The sequence below is a fragment of the Odocoileus virginianus genome, chromosome X (assembly GCF_023699985.2).
Source record: "Odocoileus virginianus isolate 20LAN1187 ecotype Illinois chromosome X, Ovbor_1.2, whole genome shotgun sequence".
Lineage (NCBI taxonomy): Eukaryota > Metazoa > Chordata > Mammalia > Artiodactyla > Cervidae > Odocoileus > Odocoileus virginianus.
The window spans coordinates 31828520-31847354 of NC_069708.1; the positions used below are offsets into that span (position 1 = coordinate 31828520).

General features: G+C 38.3%; 1 protein-coding gene across 1 annotated transcript in view; it reads right to left on the reverse strand.

The window, feature by feature from the left end:
• Positions 1-11981, reverse strand: part of MAGT1 (magnesium transporter 1) — a 49364-nt gene extending 37383 nt beyond the window's left edge. Inside the window, exon 1 of the mRNA XM_020881900.2 lies at positions 11832-11981. Within this exon, the coding sequence (XP_020737559.1) occupies positions 11832-11933 (102 nt within the window). The 5' untranslated portion in view covers positions 11934-11981. The remainder of the gene's footprint in view (positions 1-11831) is intronic.
• Between the last annotated feature and the right edge of the window lie 6854 nt (positions 11982-18835).

The window sequence follows — 18835 nt, forward strand, 5'->3', positions numbered from 1 at the left end:
CACAACATTGTAAATCGACTATACTTCAATTTTTTTAAAAAAGTAAACAGGTTGGTGGTAAAGACAGTGGAAGAGAGTGAAACAGAAGGCAGACAGGATAAGGAACAAGTGGAGTCTAGTTCAACAATAGAATTAGTTATGAAAAATTGTCAAGAACAGGATATTTGATTTAAAATAAGGCTGCATAGATTAAACTCAGTTTTTCAAAACAAATGAATTGTTATTTGATACAGAATTAATGATACTCTTAGCTGAGAGAACAATATTAGTTCACAGTTTAAAAATACACATTCAATATTCTAAAGCAGTCATCAATTTCTTTATATTTCAAATTAAATTTGACAGTTACCAGCAAATTGAAACATAATTTGGCTATTTGGAGCTATTTTAGAAAAGAAAAAGTAAAGCAACAGCAGATATAGTTTCATATAGTCTGTCTATCTCTATTTAGTCATATAAATACATGACCATTCCAATAAAAAAAATGTGCTTTGAATTAGCGATAAACAGGTGGAGTCTTCTTAAACAAAGTCTCAAATAGGTCTGTGTAAAATTTTGTGATATTCCTCTTTCTGTTTATTAACAGACTGGAGAGACCAGATATCTGGCTTTACAATCCCTAAGTAACTTACCAAGTAGAAGAGATTAGTTCAAAGGAATTACAAACACTTTAAAACTCTGAAGAACTACATAAGAAAGGTCTTAATGACCCAGATAACCACGATGGTGTGGTCACTCACCTAGAGATGGATAACCTGGAGTGTGAAGTCAAGTGGGCCTTAGGAAGCATTAGTACAAACAAAGCTAGTGGAGGTGATGGAATTCCAGCTGAGCTATTTCAAATCCTAAAAGATGATCCTGTCAAAGTGCTGCACTCAATATGTCAGCAAATTTGGGAAACTCAGCAGTGGCCACAGGACTAGAAAAGGTCAGTTTTCATTCTAATCCCAAAGAAGGACAATGCCAAAGGATGTTCCAACTAGCATACAATTGTACTCATTTCACATGCTAGCAAGGTAATACTCAAAATCATTCAAGCTAGGCTTCAACAGGAGGTGAACTGAGAACTTCCAGATGTATAAGTTAGGTTTAAAAAAGGCAGAGGAACCAGAGATCAAATTGCCAACATTCGTTGGATCATAGAGAAAGCAAAGAAATTCCAGAAAAAACATCTAGTTCTGCTTCACCGACTACACTAAAGCCTTTGACTGTATGGATCATATCTAACAAACTGTGGAAAATTCTTCAAGAGATAGGAATACCAGACCACCTTACCTGTCTCCTGAGAAACCTGTATGCCAGTCAAGAAGCAACAGTTAGAACCAGACATGGAAAAACTGACTATTTCAAAATTGAAAAAGGAGTTTGTCAAGGCTGTATATTGTCACCCTGCTTATTTAACTTATATGCAGAGTACATCATGCCAAATGCTGGACTAGATTAATCACAAGCTGTAATCAAGACTGCCAGAAGAAATGTCAACAACCTCAGATATGCAGATGATACCACCCTAATGGCAGAAAGCAAAGAAGAACTAAAGAGCCTCTTGATGAGGGTAAAAGAAGAGTGAAAAAGCTGGATTGAAACTCAACATTAAAAAAATAAGATCATGGCAACTGGTCCCATCACTTCATGGCAAATAGAAAGGGAAAAGTGGAGGCAGTGACAGATTTTATTTTCTTTGGCTCTCAAATCACTGCAGATGGTGACTGCCACCATGAAATTAAAAGATGCTTGCTCCCTAGAAAAAAGGTTACGAAAAACCTAGACTGTATTAAGAAGCAGAGACATCACTTTGCCAACAAAGGTCCATCTGGTCAAAGCTATGGTTTTTTTCCAGTAGTCGTGTATGGTTGTGAGAGTTGGTCTGTAAAGAAGGCTGAGTGCCAAAGAATTGATGCTTTTGAACTGTGGTGCTGGAGAAGACTCTTGAGAGTCCCTTGGACTGCAAGGAGATCAAACCAGTCAATCCTAAAGGAAATCAGTCCTGAATATTCATTGGAAGGACTGGTGCCAAAGCTGAAACTCCAATACTTTTGCCAACTGATGCAAAGAGCTGACTCACTGGAAGAAACCCTGATGCTGGGAAAGACTGAAGTCAAAAGGAAAAGAGGGCAACAGAGAATAAGATGGTTAGATAGCATCACCAACTCAATAGACATTAATTTGAGCAAACTCCGGGGGATAGTGGAGGACAGAGGAGCCTGGCATGTTGCAGTCCGTGGGTTCCCAAAGAGTCAGACATAACTCATCGACTGAACAACAACAACAACAAAATGGGATTATCACCTCAAAGCACTGCTTGATACAGAGGCAATTAATTACTTTCTGAGTTCATTTTTTTTTCATTTATTTTTATTAGTTAGAGGCTAATTACTTTACAATATTGTAGTGGTTTTTGCCATACATTGACATGAATCAGCCATGGATTTACATGTATTCCCCATCCGGATCCTCCCTCCCACCTCCCTCTCTACCCAATCCCTCTGGGTCTTCCCAGTGCACCAGGCCCAAGCACTTGTCTCATGCATCCAACCTGGGCTGGTGATCTGTTTCACTATAGATAATATACATGTTTCGATGCTGTTCTCTCGAAACATCCCACCCTCGCCTTCTCCCACAGAGTCCAAAAGTGCACCCCAATGTTCATCGCAGCACTGTTTATAATAGCCAGGACATGGAAGCAACCTAGATGCCCATCAGCAGACGAATGGATAAGGAAACTGTGGTACATATACACCATGGAATATTACTCAGCCATTAAAAAGAATTCATTTGAATCAGTTCTAATGAGATGGATGAAACTGGAGCCCATTATACAGAGTGAAGTAAGCCAGAAAGATAAAGAACATTACAGCATACTAACACATATATATGGAATTTAGAAAGATGGTAATGAGAACCCTATATGCAAAACAGAAAAAGAGACACAGATGTACAGATCTGAGTCCATTTTTGAAAAATGAACTGAAGACAGATCACAACAAAATATGAACTAGTTTTAAACTTTTACAAAAAAGCACATAAAGATAGCTTGGAGCATGATAATTAAAAGTTATAATCCTTATTCACAATGATCTAACCTTTAAAAATATAATATGTCATAAGGTAAGCCTATCTTGAATGGGTTTTATTGAGAAAATAGAAGCTACTATTTAGAATGCCTTCCATGTATGTGTCAGGCAGCAACTTCTCTCCTTACAGAATGAATATTCAATTCAATGGGAGGCTTCCCTGGTGGCTCAGACAAGTAAAGAATCTGCCTGCAATGCAGGAGACCCAGATTCCATCCCTGGGTTGGGAAGATCCCCTGGAGAAGGGAATGGCTACCCACCACTCCAGTATTCTTGCCTGGTGAATTCCATGGACGGAGGAGCCTGGCGGGCTACAGTCCATGGGGTCACAAATCCTTACAACAACACAGTGAGGTTAAATACTCTATTTTTATTTCATTTAAATGTTGAGTAAACAAGATCAGAGAGGTTAAGTAACTTGAACAAAGTGTCACAGTTAGTAAGACACAAAGCTAGGATTCAAACAGATCATTCTAAATCAAGCAATAGCAGCATTACTAACATGTTGGACCAGGTAATTCTTTGTTGTGGGGAGCTGTCTGGCACATTGCTTATTAAGCAGCATTCCTGACCTCTACCTGTTAGATGCCTATACCATTTTACCAGCTGCCACCAACCAAAAATGTCTCTAGACATTGCCAGGTAATCCTTGGGAAGTAAAATTCTCCACTCCCTCATTGAGAAACATTGTTCTAAACTGAAAAGGATTTTAACAGCTCAGCTCAAGCTTTTATAATTTTATTATGTATTCAAAAATATTTTTATTAATTGCTGATCAGAACACAACATAAAAGAAAGATTTGGTAATAAAAGTAAGTAAAAACTTCCTGGAGCAAGCCCTTAGCAGGACAGATAATAAACTTCCTAGGCCTGTGTTTCTCAAAGTGTGCCTAGTGTAAAGGAGCCTATTAAAAGTGCAGACTTCTAGGTTTCATCCTCCAGTAAATCTGATTCAGTAGATCTACATAAGCCCCACTCAAAGGATGCTGATTAGTAGGTTAGCTGATATAAAAGACTTAGCAGCATGCCTGAGTAAGACATACGTCTGTAACGTGCTGAGTTTCCTGTGGTTTGGTGGGCCAAAAACACAGATGTTTTTCCATGAACCCAATAGGAATTGAGTGTTACAAATCCATTCACTTAGTTCTAAGAAACTGCTTGGTGAGCAGGCCTCTGAATTTTGTTGGGTTTATCAGTTACTGCTCCTGGCTACCTCTGTGGTAAGACAGCACCATCATTAATCATTGACACTGAGGCTTTTATTTGCCAACAAGGCATCATCCATATAGTGAATGCTTTAAACATGGAAGGGAAAAATAAATAAATAAATAAACATGACAGGGGAGAGGAAGTTATGCTAAACCCTGACTCACCAGCTAGTAGCAAATGGCAGGAGAGCTTTGGTATTCCCAGGGGAGACTATAAACATATATAGGAGGACTTGCTACCTGAATATGAATGGAGCTTGATCCTCACATGTCAGTAAGATGGCACAAGAAGGTGTTAGTGATGTCTAAGACTGTATACCACCTGTCATCAGACTGTGTAATGGATTTAGCTGCAGTCACAATGTCTGGGAGCAACAATTGCAATCAGCTGGTAATAAGCTGCTATAAGACTTCAGTTCCTATTAGTCTTTTTTTTAACTGGCATTAAGGGCTGAGATAGTACATCACTTACCATCTCTGATGCCTTTAAGTCTTTAATCAAGGCTGTGATTTCCCATTTTCTTTCTGGGGGAGGGGCGGTTCTTTAGCTTCTGGTGGATTCCAAGAATATGGAGTTTTAACATGTACCCAAAGTGATTCTGTATGCATTAAAGTTTCAATACTGCTGTTCCACATTTTAATTCTTATGAGCAAGTCATCAAGACAGTATGGTACTGGCACAAAGACAGAAATATAGATCAATGGAACAAAATAGAAAGCCCAGGGATAAATCCACACACCTTTGACAAAGGAGGCAAGAATATACAATGGAGAGAAGACAATCTGTTTAACAAGTGGTGCTGGGAAAACTGGTCAACCACTCGTAAAAGAATGAAACTAGAACACGTTCTAACACCATACACAAAAATAAACTCAGAATGGATTAAAGATCTAAACGTAAGACCAGAAACTATAAAACTCCTAGAGGAAAACATAGGCAATACACTCTCTGACATAAATCACAGCAGGATCCTCTATGACCCACCTCCCGGAATATTGGAAATAAAAGCAAAAATAAACAAATGGGACCTAATAAACTTAAAAGCTTTTGCACAACAAAGGAAACTATAAGCAAGGTGAAAAGACAGCCTTCAGAATTGAAGAAAATAGCAAACGAAGCAACTGACAAAGAATTAATCTCAAAAATATACCAGCAGCTACTGCAGCCCAACTTCAGAAAAATAAATGACCCAATCAAAAAATGGGCCAAAGAACTAAACAGACATTTCTCCAAAGAAGACATACAGATGGCTAGCAAACACAAGAAAAGATGCTCAACATCACTCATTATCAGAGAAATGCAAATCAAAACCACAATGAGGTAGTCAGAATAGCTACTATCCAAAGGTCTAGAAGCAATAAATGCTGGTAGGGTGTGGAGAAAAGGGAACTCTCTTACACTGTTGGTGGGAATGGAAGCTAGGTACAGCCACTATGGAGAACAGTGTGGAGATTCCTTAAAAAGCTGGAAATAGAACTGCCATATGACCCAGCAATCCCACTGCTGGGAATACACACCAAGGAAACCAGAATTGAAAGAGACACATGTACCCCAATGTTCATCGTAGCACTATTTATAATAGTCAGGACATGGAAGCAACCTAGATGTCCATCAGCAGACAAATGGATAAGAAAGCTGTGGTACATATACACAGTGGAATATTACTCAGCCATTAAAAAGAATACATTTGAATCAATTCTAATGAGATGGATGAAACCGGAGCCTATTATACAGAGTGATACAGTATACTAACGCATACATATGGAATTTAGAAAGATGGTAACGATAACCCTACATGTGAGACAGCAAAAGAGACACAGATGTATAGAACAGTGTTTTGGACTCTGTGGGAGAGGGCGAGGGTGGGATGATTTGGGAGAATGGCATTGAAACATGTATATTATCGTATGTGAAATGAATTGCCAGTCCAGGTTCAATGCATGAGACAGGGTGCTCAGGGCTGGTGCACTGGGATGCCCCGAGGGAGGTGGGAGGGGGGTTCAGGATGGGAAACACATGTACACCCGTGGAAGATTCATGTCAATGTGTGGCAAAACCACTACAATATTGTAAAGTAATTAGCCTCCAATTAAAATAAATAAATTTATATTTTATTTTTTATTTTTTGTTTTGTTTTGTTTTGTTTTGTTTATTTTTTTCCTGCTCTTTACAATCTTTACTGCTTTGGAATGACTTTTTTTTTTTGCCATACACTGACATGAATCAGCCATGGATTTACATGTATAAATTTATATTTTAAAAAAATTCTTATGAGCAAGGATCCCATGTTATATAATTTTTATGCAACTATATACACAAATTAAACAAGCATTAAGCAATTTAAGTTATAAACAATAGGAAAAAATACACCATTCCTAAAAATAAACCTCCACATGATGTTTCTGAAATGATTGAAGAATGTGATATAGTCAAGATAACTCAAATATAACACATATAATGCCTTAATAATTCCTAGACACTTCTTTTGCTACTCCTCTCATCTTTTTTGATTTTATAAAAGAATATCTCTTTTTTTAATATTTGAGTTAAAAGTTTTCTTCATTGGAGTAAATCTCTAGTAATGAAGAAACTTCTTCCTTAGGGGTGCCTCTCATCCATCGTTAAGAGCCCTTTCTTTGTTACTGAAAGCTATGGCTCAGAAACAAAAATTTCATTTTCCTATAGCCTCTACATTAAGTCCCACTAATCACTCTCTAGATATTCCTTTATCTTTCAAAGTCATAATAATCAAAAGTAAACAGTTAAGGGGCTTTCCTGGTGGCTCAATGGTAAAGAATCCATCCTGCCAATGCAGGAGGCACGGGTTTGATCTCTGGTCGGGGAAGATCCCACATGCCAGGAAGCACCTAAGCCTGTGCACCACAGTTATTGAGCTTGTGCTCTAGAGTCCAGGAGCTGTAACTAGTGAGTCCACTTGCCACAACTACTGAAGCCTGTGCACCCTAGAGCCTGTGCTCTGTAATGTGAAGCCACCACAATGACAAGCCCACACAGCACAACTAGAGAGTATCCCCCACTCTCCACAACTTGAGAAAAAGTCCAGGCAGCAACGAAGACTCAGTACAGCAAAAAAAAAAAAAAAAAAAAAGAAGAAACACACACACACACACACACACACACACACACACATATATTTAAAACATAAACAGTTAAAATGTCACCTGGGCCCTTCAGGTCCTTCTACTTACTAGTTAATACTTTAGAGTTATTAGTAAGAAATTCACTTTCTAAGGATGATAGTACATGAAGTAAGAGATTTATCAACTGAACTCAGCAACTCAAAGTAGTAACTGATTTGGAACCATCTCTATTTCAAATACTTTTTCTACTAATTGTTTTAAAAAAACATTTGAGAAAATATATCCATCCAGTTTTAAAATTTGCACTGGATCTATTTATTCAAAACAAAAGTTTACTATGAAAAAACATTAGATTTGTTTCTCCCCTTCTTGGAGTACATTACTTTAAAGTACTCAAATAAAAAGAAGAGTGATAATATTCACATTCAAAATATAATACCAACAAAGTTAAGTAAGCTTAAAGTCTTTCTCTCCTCTTGAAATGTGTAAATTAATCCCACTAACAGGAAGTCAATTAATACCTCTAATCCTGTTAGTAATAATCAAGTATGATGAACTTTTAGGAGTATAAGAAATTGCAGTAACGACAGTTTAATTTTATTCTACTTCCTTGCATAATATCTCAATTAGCTCTAGCAAAGTAGATTAAGCTTTAACAATCACAAATTCTCATATCACTGAATATCACTTATCAAAGATAGCATATAAGAATTCACTATCATTTAAATTCTGATCCTGCCATTAAGATTACTTTTAAATTTCAGAATAAAGCTAAGCATCACTGGTCTGAATTCCTCTAATATGCACCTCCTTTTCACTCAAAACTTACTTCATTGTATCTGTGTTCTAGACCATCAGGGTTTACTCATAAAAATTCCTGTTTTTTAGCTTTCCTAATAATCCACTAGTCTAAAAATGTTAGTTTAAAAAACTCCTGGTTAAGGAATAAATTTCCAATTCTATCCTTAAATTAAGAGTGAGACTGAACAGATCTGGAAACATATTTGGCAGATAGTGACTGAAGGAGAAAGGCAGTGAACAGAGAAGACAGTATTTGTAATCCTTAAATGCTATCTGCTCCATTCTCGGTTTACATATTTCCTGGATAGGGCTAAAATATTCCACTAGATGTTTTATTTATGGAGGATGTCTCAATTTGCTTGTTTTGCAATGCTATTGAGCCTTTGGTTCTTGCTAATAAGGTATTTTCTAAGGAATTGCTGGGATTTTGTGCATGTGACACTTTTATGTATCAGTTCTCAAAGCAATGTCAGAGAATATAGAAGTTTTTTCAGTATTGCCTGCCTTGTCAAAATATGCAGATAATTTTATTTTCTGAATAATCTTCATAAAATCTTGACACAAAAAGATCAATTGAAAAATATTTTATATTGGGATTTCCCTGGTGGTTCAGTGATTAAGAATACACCTTGCAATGCAGGGGATGTGGGTTTGATCCCTGATTAGGGAACTAAGATCCTACATGCTGTGGAGCAACTGGCCCCATGCGCCGCAACTACTGAGCCAGCTCCCACAACTAGAGTCCATTTGCCTCAATGAAAGATCCCACATAACGCAATAGAGATCCCACAGGCCACAACTAAGACCAACACAGCCAAATAAATTTTTAAAAATGTATACTGCAGAGGAACACAATATTATTTTATTTTCTAATATTCATCTAATGTCTTCTACATGCCAGATATTACATTAGGCACTTTACAGGCTCTATCTCCTTTAATTTTCACAATATGAAAATAAATAGGCATTTTCTCATTCTACTGATAAGGAAAATGAGACTCAGAGTAACTGGCTAAAGATCACTTGGATTATATTAACATACATGCTCTTTAAAATTTTACACAATATTTTGAAAACTGAGAAAAGAGGGAAAACTATCTGCCATCCTAGCATTATTAAGACCATTTTTTAATGTTTCTGCATGCTTTGCGCATTCAATCTTTTCCAGGGAATTCCCTGGCAGCCCGTAGGTTTGGATTCAGTGCTTTCACTCATGGGGCCCAGGTTCGATCCCCGGTCAGGGAACTGAGATCCCACATGACTTGCAGCCAGTATAAGGAGGAGCTTGAACTGAGATGAGTCTGCGAAGAAACAGATTATATAAGTTCTTTTGTACTTTGCAAAATACATTTTTTTAACCTTTTGGTTTTCAGTTTTTCTCCTTAGCATCTCTGGCAACACTATGAAGGATGAGTTCAAGGATGATCAGTTAGACAGTTATGGCAATAAATCTGCAAGAGCAATAACAGTCTTGAACAGTGGGCATGGTGAGAGGGGAGTTAGAATCTGATTCCTTAAAAAATTTTATTGAGATAAAATTCACATAACATAAAACCTACCATGTTAACAATTTTAAAGTGCACAATTCATTGCTGATCCCTTTTAAATGTATTTTATCCCCTGCTAGGCTCTTCTGCTTCTAGTTTAGTGGGAGGTTAAACGAATAAATAATTTAATTAGTAGAAATACTGGCTATTAAAAATCTACACTTTTTTACTTAAAAAGGGCAAGTGGTGGTTGTAGAAATGTAGACAATACCAGCATACAAGGTAAAAAGTAGGTGTTCCCCTAATGAACAATCCCAACTATCCAGAGTAGCCACTGTTCTATATTCTTACAAAGCTTTCTATGTATACATAACTTGTAGTCTTTTTTTAACATAAAAGGTCTCCAGAATATAAAACTATGTATTGCTCTACATTTTGTTTTCCACATAAAAAAATGGCTTGGAATCCTCCTTAAAAAGCCCCTCGATTTCTAGCTCCAGTATAGGAGCTTGCTCATTTTGTACACTTTGTATATTGTATATTTTTAACTTCACTTTTTGCCAATCTAATAAGTAACTCGTTTTAATATGCTACCTTTTTTATGGCATAGGACAAATATTCAGCAACAGAGAAGGCAGATTCTTTTAAAATTCAGTTCGAATTGACAAGCATCTGAGCCGATTAAATGGCATTTTAAAAGTGCATGTGAGATGAGGGGTCCAAAACCTGGGTGGGGAAGATCCCCTGGAGGAGTGCATGGCAGCCCACTCCAGTATTCCTGCCTGGAGAATTCCACGGACAGAGGAGCCTGGTGGGCTACAGTCCATGAGGTCACAAAGAGTTGGACACGACTAAAGCAACTTAGCAGGCACGCACACACAGGTATTGTGTACAAAAGGAAGCACAAAATGTACAGGAAATAGCATAAGACTAACCAAAGATCTTAGTCTTTGTTCTTCAACGGTTAACCATGTAAGCTTAGGCCTTAGGTTTCCTCATTTATAAAATTAGAGCGCATAAACAATTGCTAGTAATTTGTAAAGCTCTTAAGAGCAAACAGCTCTAAGTCACAAATGTTTCAAAACAATAATGTTAAAAATCCTCACCTTGGATTGCTTAACAGTGAGTAAAGAACATTGTATCTCCTCCACTTGTCAAAGCCAGTAAATTCCACAAGGAGGGACCTTAGTTTTGTTCACTCATGTATACTAAGTTCCCAGAATAATGGCTGGCGCGCTTGATATTTGGTAAATGGTTGAAAATGGCTTAAGAACTTCACTCCGGTAAATAAAGAAAGCTGAGCATGTAAAAAATGATGCTTTTGAACTGTGGTTTTGTAGAAGACTCTTGAGAGTCCCTTGGACGGTAAGGAGATCCAACCAATTCATCCTAAAGGAAATAAGTCCTGAATATTGGAAGGTCTGATGCTAAAGCTGAAACTCCAATACTTTTGCCACCTGATGCGAAGAACTGACTCAGTGGAAAAGATCCTGATGCTGGGAAAGATTGAAGGCAGGAGGAGAAGGGGAGAACAAAGGATGAGATGGTTGGATGGCATCACCAAATCTATGAACATGAGTTTGAGTAAGCTCCGGGAGTTGGTGATGGACAGGGAAGCCTGGCATGCTGCAGTCTACGGGGTCACAAAGAGTCGGACAGGACTGAGTGACTGAACTGAAATTGCTTTCAATCAATTTTTTGGACAATGAAAAAATTTGGCATAGCTCCACTTTTCTGTTTAATCCTCTCATTCCTGAAGTGAAAATGCTACATAATATATAGTCCTTACACGTCTAAAAGGAAGTCACATCTATTGACAGCAGAGTCAGATATTCTACCCCTTGAACCTAAAGTCGAACTTTCCTCCACCACCTGATGGGACCCATAATCAAAGAAGTGTCAAAATTCGTAGCTTTGTTTATCCACAGGCCTACAGAAGCCAGGCTGTCACCTACTCCGCCCCACTCTCAGACTCGACAATCCCAGAAGACAAAGTGTTACGATTTCTTCTCTTGCGAACCCCACAATTCTAAAAACGGCAGAAATGAAGCCACCAAAGACACAGAACTGGCGGGGAAAGGGATCGGGAAGAACAAAACAGATTCTCTCAAGCCCCTCTCGTTCGGAAAAGCCCATGTTGCTGGAAACAGCGTCCTCACCTCCTTCTTTCTCTGGGCAGAGGCTGAGGGAACCCCGAAAACGAGCAGCAGTGCCACCGCCATGATTGCAGAGACAAACCAACGCCACCAACGCGCTGCCATGTTAGCCTTCTCTCCCGCCTAGAAGGGAAACTTTCCTAGGGCTGGGTCTGAGGGTTGGTTGGGCGTGAGAACAGGCAAACCAGCCCCCTTTCCCCTTCTCATTGGCCCCGCTCAGCCCTGTCGGTAGTCCCCTCACAAAACGTCACGACGCTGTACTGCCAAACGCCCGCTAAAAGACGGCTCACTTCTAATTGGTCTCCGTTAGCCAATACAAAAACGATAATCTGGAGGTTTTACATTGGTCCGCTAAGGGTGATGGACCACCCCTTTCATTAAACGTAAAGATGGCGGGTGTAGGCTCTTGAAACGCGCCTGCGCAGTTGTGAAGCATTGCGGCTTTTCCGTGTTGGAGATAAAACAGGATCTTTTCTCCTCAGTTTCTTCTAGAAGTCTTTGAAATCGACCGGACTTCACTGGTAGTCCAGTGGTTAAGAATCCTCCTGCCAATCCAGGGGACATGGTTTGATTTTACCCCATCTGGGAATATTCCACATACTGCGAGGGCAGCTAAGCCCCAGGCCACAACTACTGAGCCGGCGGGCCCTAGAGTCCGTGCTCCAGAGCAAGAGAGGCCACCATAATGAGAAACCGGGCATCGCAATTAGAGAGTAGTCCCTGCTCCCCTCAACCAGAGAAAGCGCCCTAGATCCCCGCCTGTTTCACCACCCCCGCCCAGAGAGGCAGACACAAAGACTCAGCCTAGCCAAAAATAAAGAAAAAACTAAATTAATTTCAAAAAAAGAAACCCACCTCTTTCATGTACTATTCTAGAAAATTTTGCCCAGCCGTATAATTGATGACACCAATCCCAAGCCCGTCATTTGGCCTCCAAAGTGTTTCAAATCCAAAAAAGGTAAAAAAGCAAGAAAGGTAAAGCAAGATTGCTGAAGGAGATTTTTTTTTTTAAGACGGTGCCACGTGTGCTGAACAGAGCAGATGTCAAAAGTTATTTTCTAAAGTGCTTATTCATGGCAATGTTTTAGATGTATGAGGCAGGCACCAACAAGGAGTTAAATTTTGATTATAGACAACAAATGCTTTTTTTTTTCTTACTTGTCATTAGTTTGTTTGAGGGGTGGATGCCACACTAAGGTTGTAAGAAAGCACTTACGTCTTTTTAAAGTTTTTGTGTCATAATCGGTTGTCTTAAATATCCAAATCCCTTTTCTAAAAAATAACAAATATCCTACATAGCAGAACTTTCCATTTATTTGTCCCAGTTCTGTTTATCATAGTGAGTTGTAAAACTGGAATGATTTTATTGAAGAAAAATAATATATTCAAGAGGAAAACCACCAACAAAATCAATCGCCTGTAATTTGGATTTATTTTCATGCTTTGGAATATCATATGACCATTCTTTTAGACCCTGATGGGACATACACACACAGAGAGGAAAATAATTTCGTTAAGCTGGAGAGACAAAGAGATGGGCATGAAAGGGAAAAGAGCTGGTTCTGAAGAGATTTCATTTGATATAGAGAGGTGAAAAAAAATTAAAACGTTAAGAGACACACATAATGTGAAAAATACAAAAAAAAAAAAACACTTGGACATGCCATATCATTCCATTTATGTGACATTCTAGAAAGTGAACAGATCAGTAGCTATCAGGGACTGAAGGTGGGAAAGGGATTGACTACAAAAGGGTCACACAAGGAGATTTTTTGTGAGGGTGCAACGTTTCTCTCCTTAATTGTTCGAGTGGTTACATACTCTTTGCATTTGTCAGAACTCAGATTATTACACTAAAAAAAGAGTGAAATTTACTGCATGTAAGTTTAACAAATAAAAAATTAAGGTTTTTAAGTACACGGAGAAATCTCAACTATCATTTTGGCAAAATTCAATATGTGCTGTCATTGAGTCTATGAGGAAACAGGCACCCTCAATCATTGCTGGTAGCGATACAAAATGGAGGATAACATATCTAATACATTTATCCTTTGATTCAGCAATCCCACTTTTGGGGATCTACTCCAATAAGAAGAAGATATATGTGCACAAAATTATTCATTTCAGCACTATTTGTAATTGAAATATTCTCAAAACCACTTAAATATTTAAATGTAGGAGAATGACTATAGCACATAAATACCTTGGAGTTTTTCACAACTGTAAGGAAAAGAAATGAGTAAGAACTGTGTAAATGATATGGATTTTCAAGATCTATTGTTAAAGTGAAAAAGCCCAATGGAAAAGTATGTACATGTTATGCTACATGTGTATGAAATAGAAGACGAAATAAGAAAATATATACATGTTAAACCATTTTCGCAAAAGGAAACACAGAAAGCTTAAATCAGAAACTAATGAAATTGGTTTTCTACAGGAGTTGGAGGAAATGGAGTGGAACAGTTAAGGAAGGAAATGACGCTTCTCTAAGTATACCAGTTTGTATAGTTTTGACCTTTGGAATAATGTTAATGTTTTTAAAATAAAAATATAAGAGCAAATCATGTGGTTTTGCAAGATGAAAAAAGTTCTGGAGATGAATGGTAGTTATAGTTATACAACAATCTGAATGTACTTAATACCACTGAACTGTATCCTTTAAAAAGGTTAAAAGGGTAAATTTTATGTCATGTATATTTTACCATAATTAAAAATAAGTTAAACATTTAAAAATCACATCAGTAAGAAAGGGTTAAAAAACTGAAATTAAATACAAAACAGAAAAAAGAGAGCACAACTCTATTTCAGAAGAAAAACAACTGCACTAAAGAAAATAGAACTAATCTGAATAATTTGTGAACACACTACTTTGACTATATACCATTAGTCTAAAGAAAAAAAATAACTGCAAGCAAATCTTAAACTCTACTAAGTAGATTTGTTTTTTGTAGTGATATAACAAATCTGGAAATATATATAATGTAATATGTAAAAACATTGACGTTGAGAGCTAGGATTCTCACTGTGTAAGAAGGGAGATACAAATATGAAATAAGGAAAAGTGAAAAAGAACTTCTGGGGGTTGGACTGGAATTGGCAGTATTTCCATAAATTTATCATTCATAACATATATTTCTAGCTCTGTTCACTGAAATGACTAGAAGCAATGACACTCCAATACAAATGAGCAAACCTAATGCCAAATGTAGGTTGATAAATGCCATCCCTAAAAGAAATCAAGGCTCCTTAGGAAAATATATTCCAGTTCTGGGGTAAAGAAAGTACAAGATAAGCGTTGTGTCAGAAAATAAAGAAATCCTCAAAAAATAAAATGATGGAGACCTAAAAAAAAAGACATATAAGCCTTACTATAGATAAGCTTATTCTCTCCATTTTACATATGAAGGAAGTGAGTACAGTATCAAGATTAAGCAATTTTAAGCAATATGTCTTATATAAGTCAGAAGGAAATCCTACTGACTACATCTGAGACTACTGAGCCTTAAAACAAATGATGATAGCAATAGATTATAACCTTTGGAATCCATGAATCCACACTGATAAGAAACAAATAAATAGGGTAGAAGATAAAATTTCTCCTTACAAGAGAATACCTGGTGTTAAATATGGAAGGAATGATAGAGTTAGAAAAATCATCATTTTGCACCTTTCATACTAATAATTCTTTTAGGCAAAAATCATCAGTTCAGGTCAGTTCAGTCACTCAGTCGTGTCCAACTCTTTGTGACCCGGTGGACTGCAGCACACCAGGCTTCCCTGTCGATCCCAACTCCTGAAGCTTGCTCAAACTCATGTCCATCGAGTCAGTGATGCCATCCAACCATCTCATCCTCTGTCATCCCTTTCTCCTCCCACCTTCAAGCTTTCCCAGCATCAGGGTCTTTTCCAATGAGCCAGTTCTTCGCATCAGGTGGCCAAAGCACTGGAGTTTCAGCTTCAGCATCAGTCCTTCCAATGAATATTCAGAACTGATTTCCTTTAGGATTGACTGGTTTGATCTCCTTGCACTGCAAGGGACTCTGAAGAGTCTTTTCCAACACCACAGTTCAAAAGCATCAATTCTTCGGCACTCAGCTTTCTTTATAGTCCAACTCTCACATCCATACATGACTACTGGAAAAACCATAGCTTTGACTAGACAGACCTTTGTTGGCAAAGTAATGTCTCTGCTTTTTAGTATGCTGTGTCTAAGTTGGTCATAGCTTTTCTTCCACGGAGCAAGCGTCTTTGAATTTCATGGCTGCAGTAACCATCTGCAGTGATTTTGGAGCCCAAGAAAATAGTCTCTCACTGTTTCCATTGTTTCCCCATCTATTTGCCATGAAGTGATGGGACTGGATGCCATGATCTTAGTTTTCTGAATGTTGAGCTTTAAGCCAACTTTTTTGCTCTCCTCTTTCACTTTCATCAAGAGGCTCTTTAGTTCTTTGCTTTCTGCCATAAGGGTGGTGTCATCTGTGTATCTGAGGTTATTGATATTTCTCCTGGCAATCTTGATTCCAGATAGTGCTTCATCCAGGATGAAAAATCATCAATGAATACAAAAACTAGTGGGTGGAAGTTTGATAAAGAATAGGATATACACATAGTCTCAATGTATTCTCATATTACTTAATAATTGGAAAGAGATAAACAGTAACTTTTTAGTATAGAAACTTGGAGGCCACACTTTTGACCAAATGATTAAAGTTGGCATTATCAATAATTAGACAAGGACTTCCCAGGTTGTCCAGTGGTTAAGTACCCACCTACCAATGCAGAGGACGTGGGTTCCATCCCTGCTTGGGGAAGATTTTGCTTGCCCCGGGACAACTAAGCCAGTGTTGTACGACTGAAACCTGAGTGCCCTAGAGCCCTCTGCAACAAGAGAAGGCACCACAATGAGAAGCATGTGCACCGCAACTACAGAGTAGCCCCCATTCAACCTCAGTCGCGGAAACTAAAGCCCACGCACAGCAATGAAGATCCAGCACAGCCAAAAATAAAAAAAAAGAAAATTAAAATTAAAAAAATGAGACAAACGAATATTATATATAGACTTACTGGTAAGACACCCTAAGAAAACACATTTGTTATGTAGTATTTCTGTTAGAAGTGCCTTAACTGAATCTAATTACAAAACATCAAGTATACAAAAGTTGAGGGAACTTTTACAAAATAACTGGCCTGTACTCTTCAAATATATTACAGAGCACAAACTTGTGGAGTCAGAAGATCCATTACCTGTTCCGTTGCTTAAAATTACCTAATCTTGATACAGTACTCACTTCCTTCATATGTAAAATAGAATAAGCTTACCTATAGTAAGAAAATAATGCTGTTAAAGTGCTGCACTCAACATGCCAGCAAATTTGGAAAACTCTGCAGTGGCCATAGGACTGGAAAAAGTCAGTTTTCATTCTAATTCCAAAGAGAGGCAATGCCAAAGCAAGTTCAAACTATGATACAATCGCAGTCATCTCACATGGTAGCAAAGTAATGCTCCAAATCCTTCAAGTGAGGCTTCAACAGTATGTCACTGAGAACTTCCAGGTGTTCAAGCTGGATTTAGAAAAGGCAGAGAAACCAGAGGTCAAATTGCCAACATCCAAGGGATCATTGAAAAAGCAAGGGAGTTCCAGAAAAACATCTATTTCTGATTTATTGACTATGCCAAAGCCTTTGGCTGTGTGAATCACAACAAACTGCGGAAAATTCTTAAAGAGATGGGAATACCACATCACCTTACTTGCCTCCTGAGAAATCTGTATGCAGGTCAAGAAGCAACAGTTAGAACTGTACATGGAACAACAGACTGGTTCCAAACTGGGAAAGGAGAATGACAAGGCTGCTTATTTAACTTATATTCAGAGTAAGTGAGTAAGTAAGTGTTAGTTGCTCAGTCGTGTCCGACTCTTTGCAACCCCATCGACTGTAGCCCACCAGGCTCCTCTGTCCATGGAATTCTCTAGGCAAGAATACTAGAGTGGGTTGCCATTATCTTCTGCAGGGCATCGTCCTGACCCAGGGATCAAACTTGTGTCTCCTGCATTGCAGGCAGCTTCTTTACCGTCTGAGCCACCAAGGTACATCATGTGAAATGCCAGGCTGGGTGAAGCACAAGCTAGAATCAAGATTGCTGGGAGAAACATCAATAACCTCAGATTTGTAGATGACATCTCCCTTATGGCAGAAAGTGAAGGTGAAGAGGAACTACAGAGCCTCTTGATGAAAATGAAAGAGAAGAGTGAAAAAACTGGCTTAAAACTCAACATTCAAAAACTAAGATCATGGCATCCAGTCCCATCACTTCATGGAAAATATATGGGGAAACAATGGAAACAATGAGAGACTTTATTTCTGGGGACTCCAGAATCACTGCACATGGCGACTGCAGTCATGAAATTCAAAGACGCTTGCTCCGTGGAAGAAAAGCTATGACCAACTTAGACACAGCATACTAAAAAGCAGAGACATTACTTTGCCAACAAAGGTCTGTCTAGTCAAAGCTATGGTTTTTCCAGTAGTCATGTATGCATGTGAGAGTTGGACCATAAAGAAGGCTGAGCAGCGAATAATTGATGCTTTTGAACTGTAGTGTTGGATAAGACTCTGAGAGTCCCTTGGACTGCAAGGAGATCAAACCAGTCAATTCTAAAGGAAATCAGTCCTGAATATTCATTGGAAGGACTGATGCTGAAGCTGAAACTCCAATACTTTGGCCACCTGATGCAAAGAACTGACTCACTGGAAAAGACCCTGATGCTGGAAAAGATTGAAGGCAGGAGGGGATGACAGAGGATGAGATGGTTGGATGGCATCACCGACTTCATGGACATGAGTTTAAGAAATCTCTGGGAATTGATGATGGATAGGGAGCCTGGTGTGCTGCAGTCCATGGGGTCACAAGGAGTCAGACACGACTGAGTGACTGAACTGAACTGAAACTTAAGAAAAAAAATTAATACCATGAAAGACAGCAGAGGAACTCTTCAGTTATAGGAGAC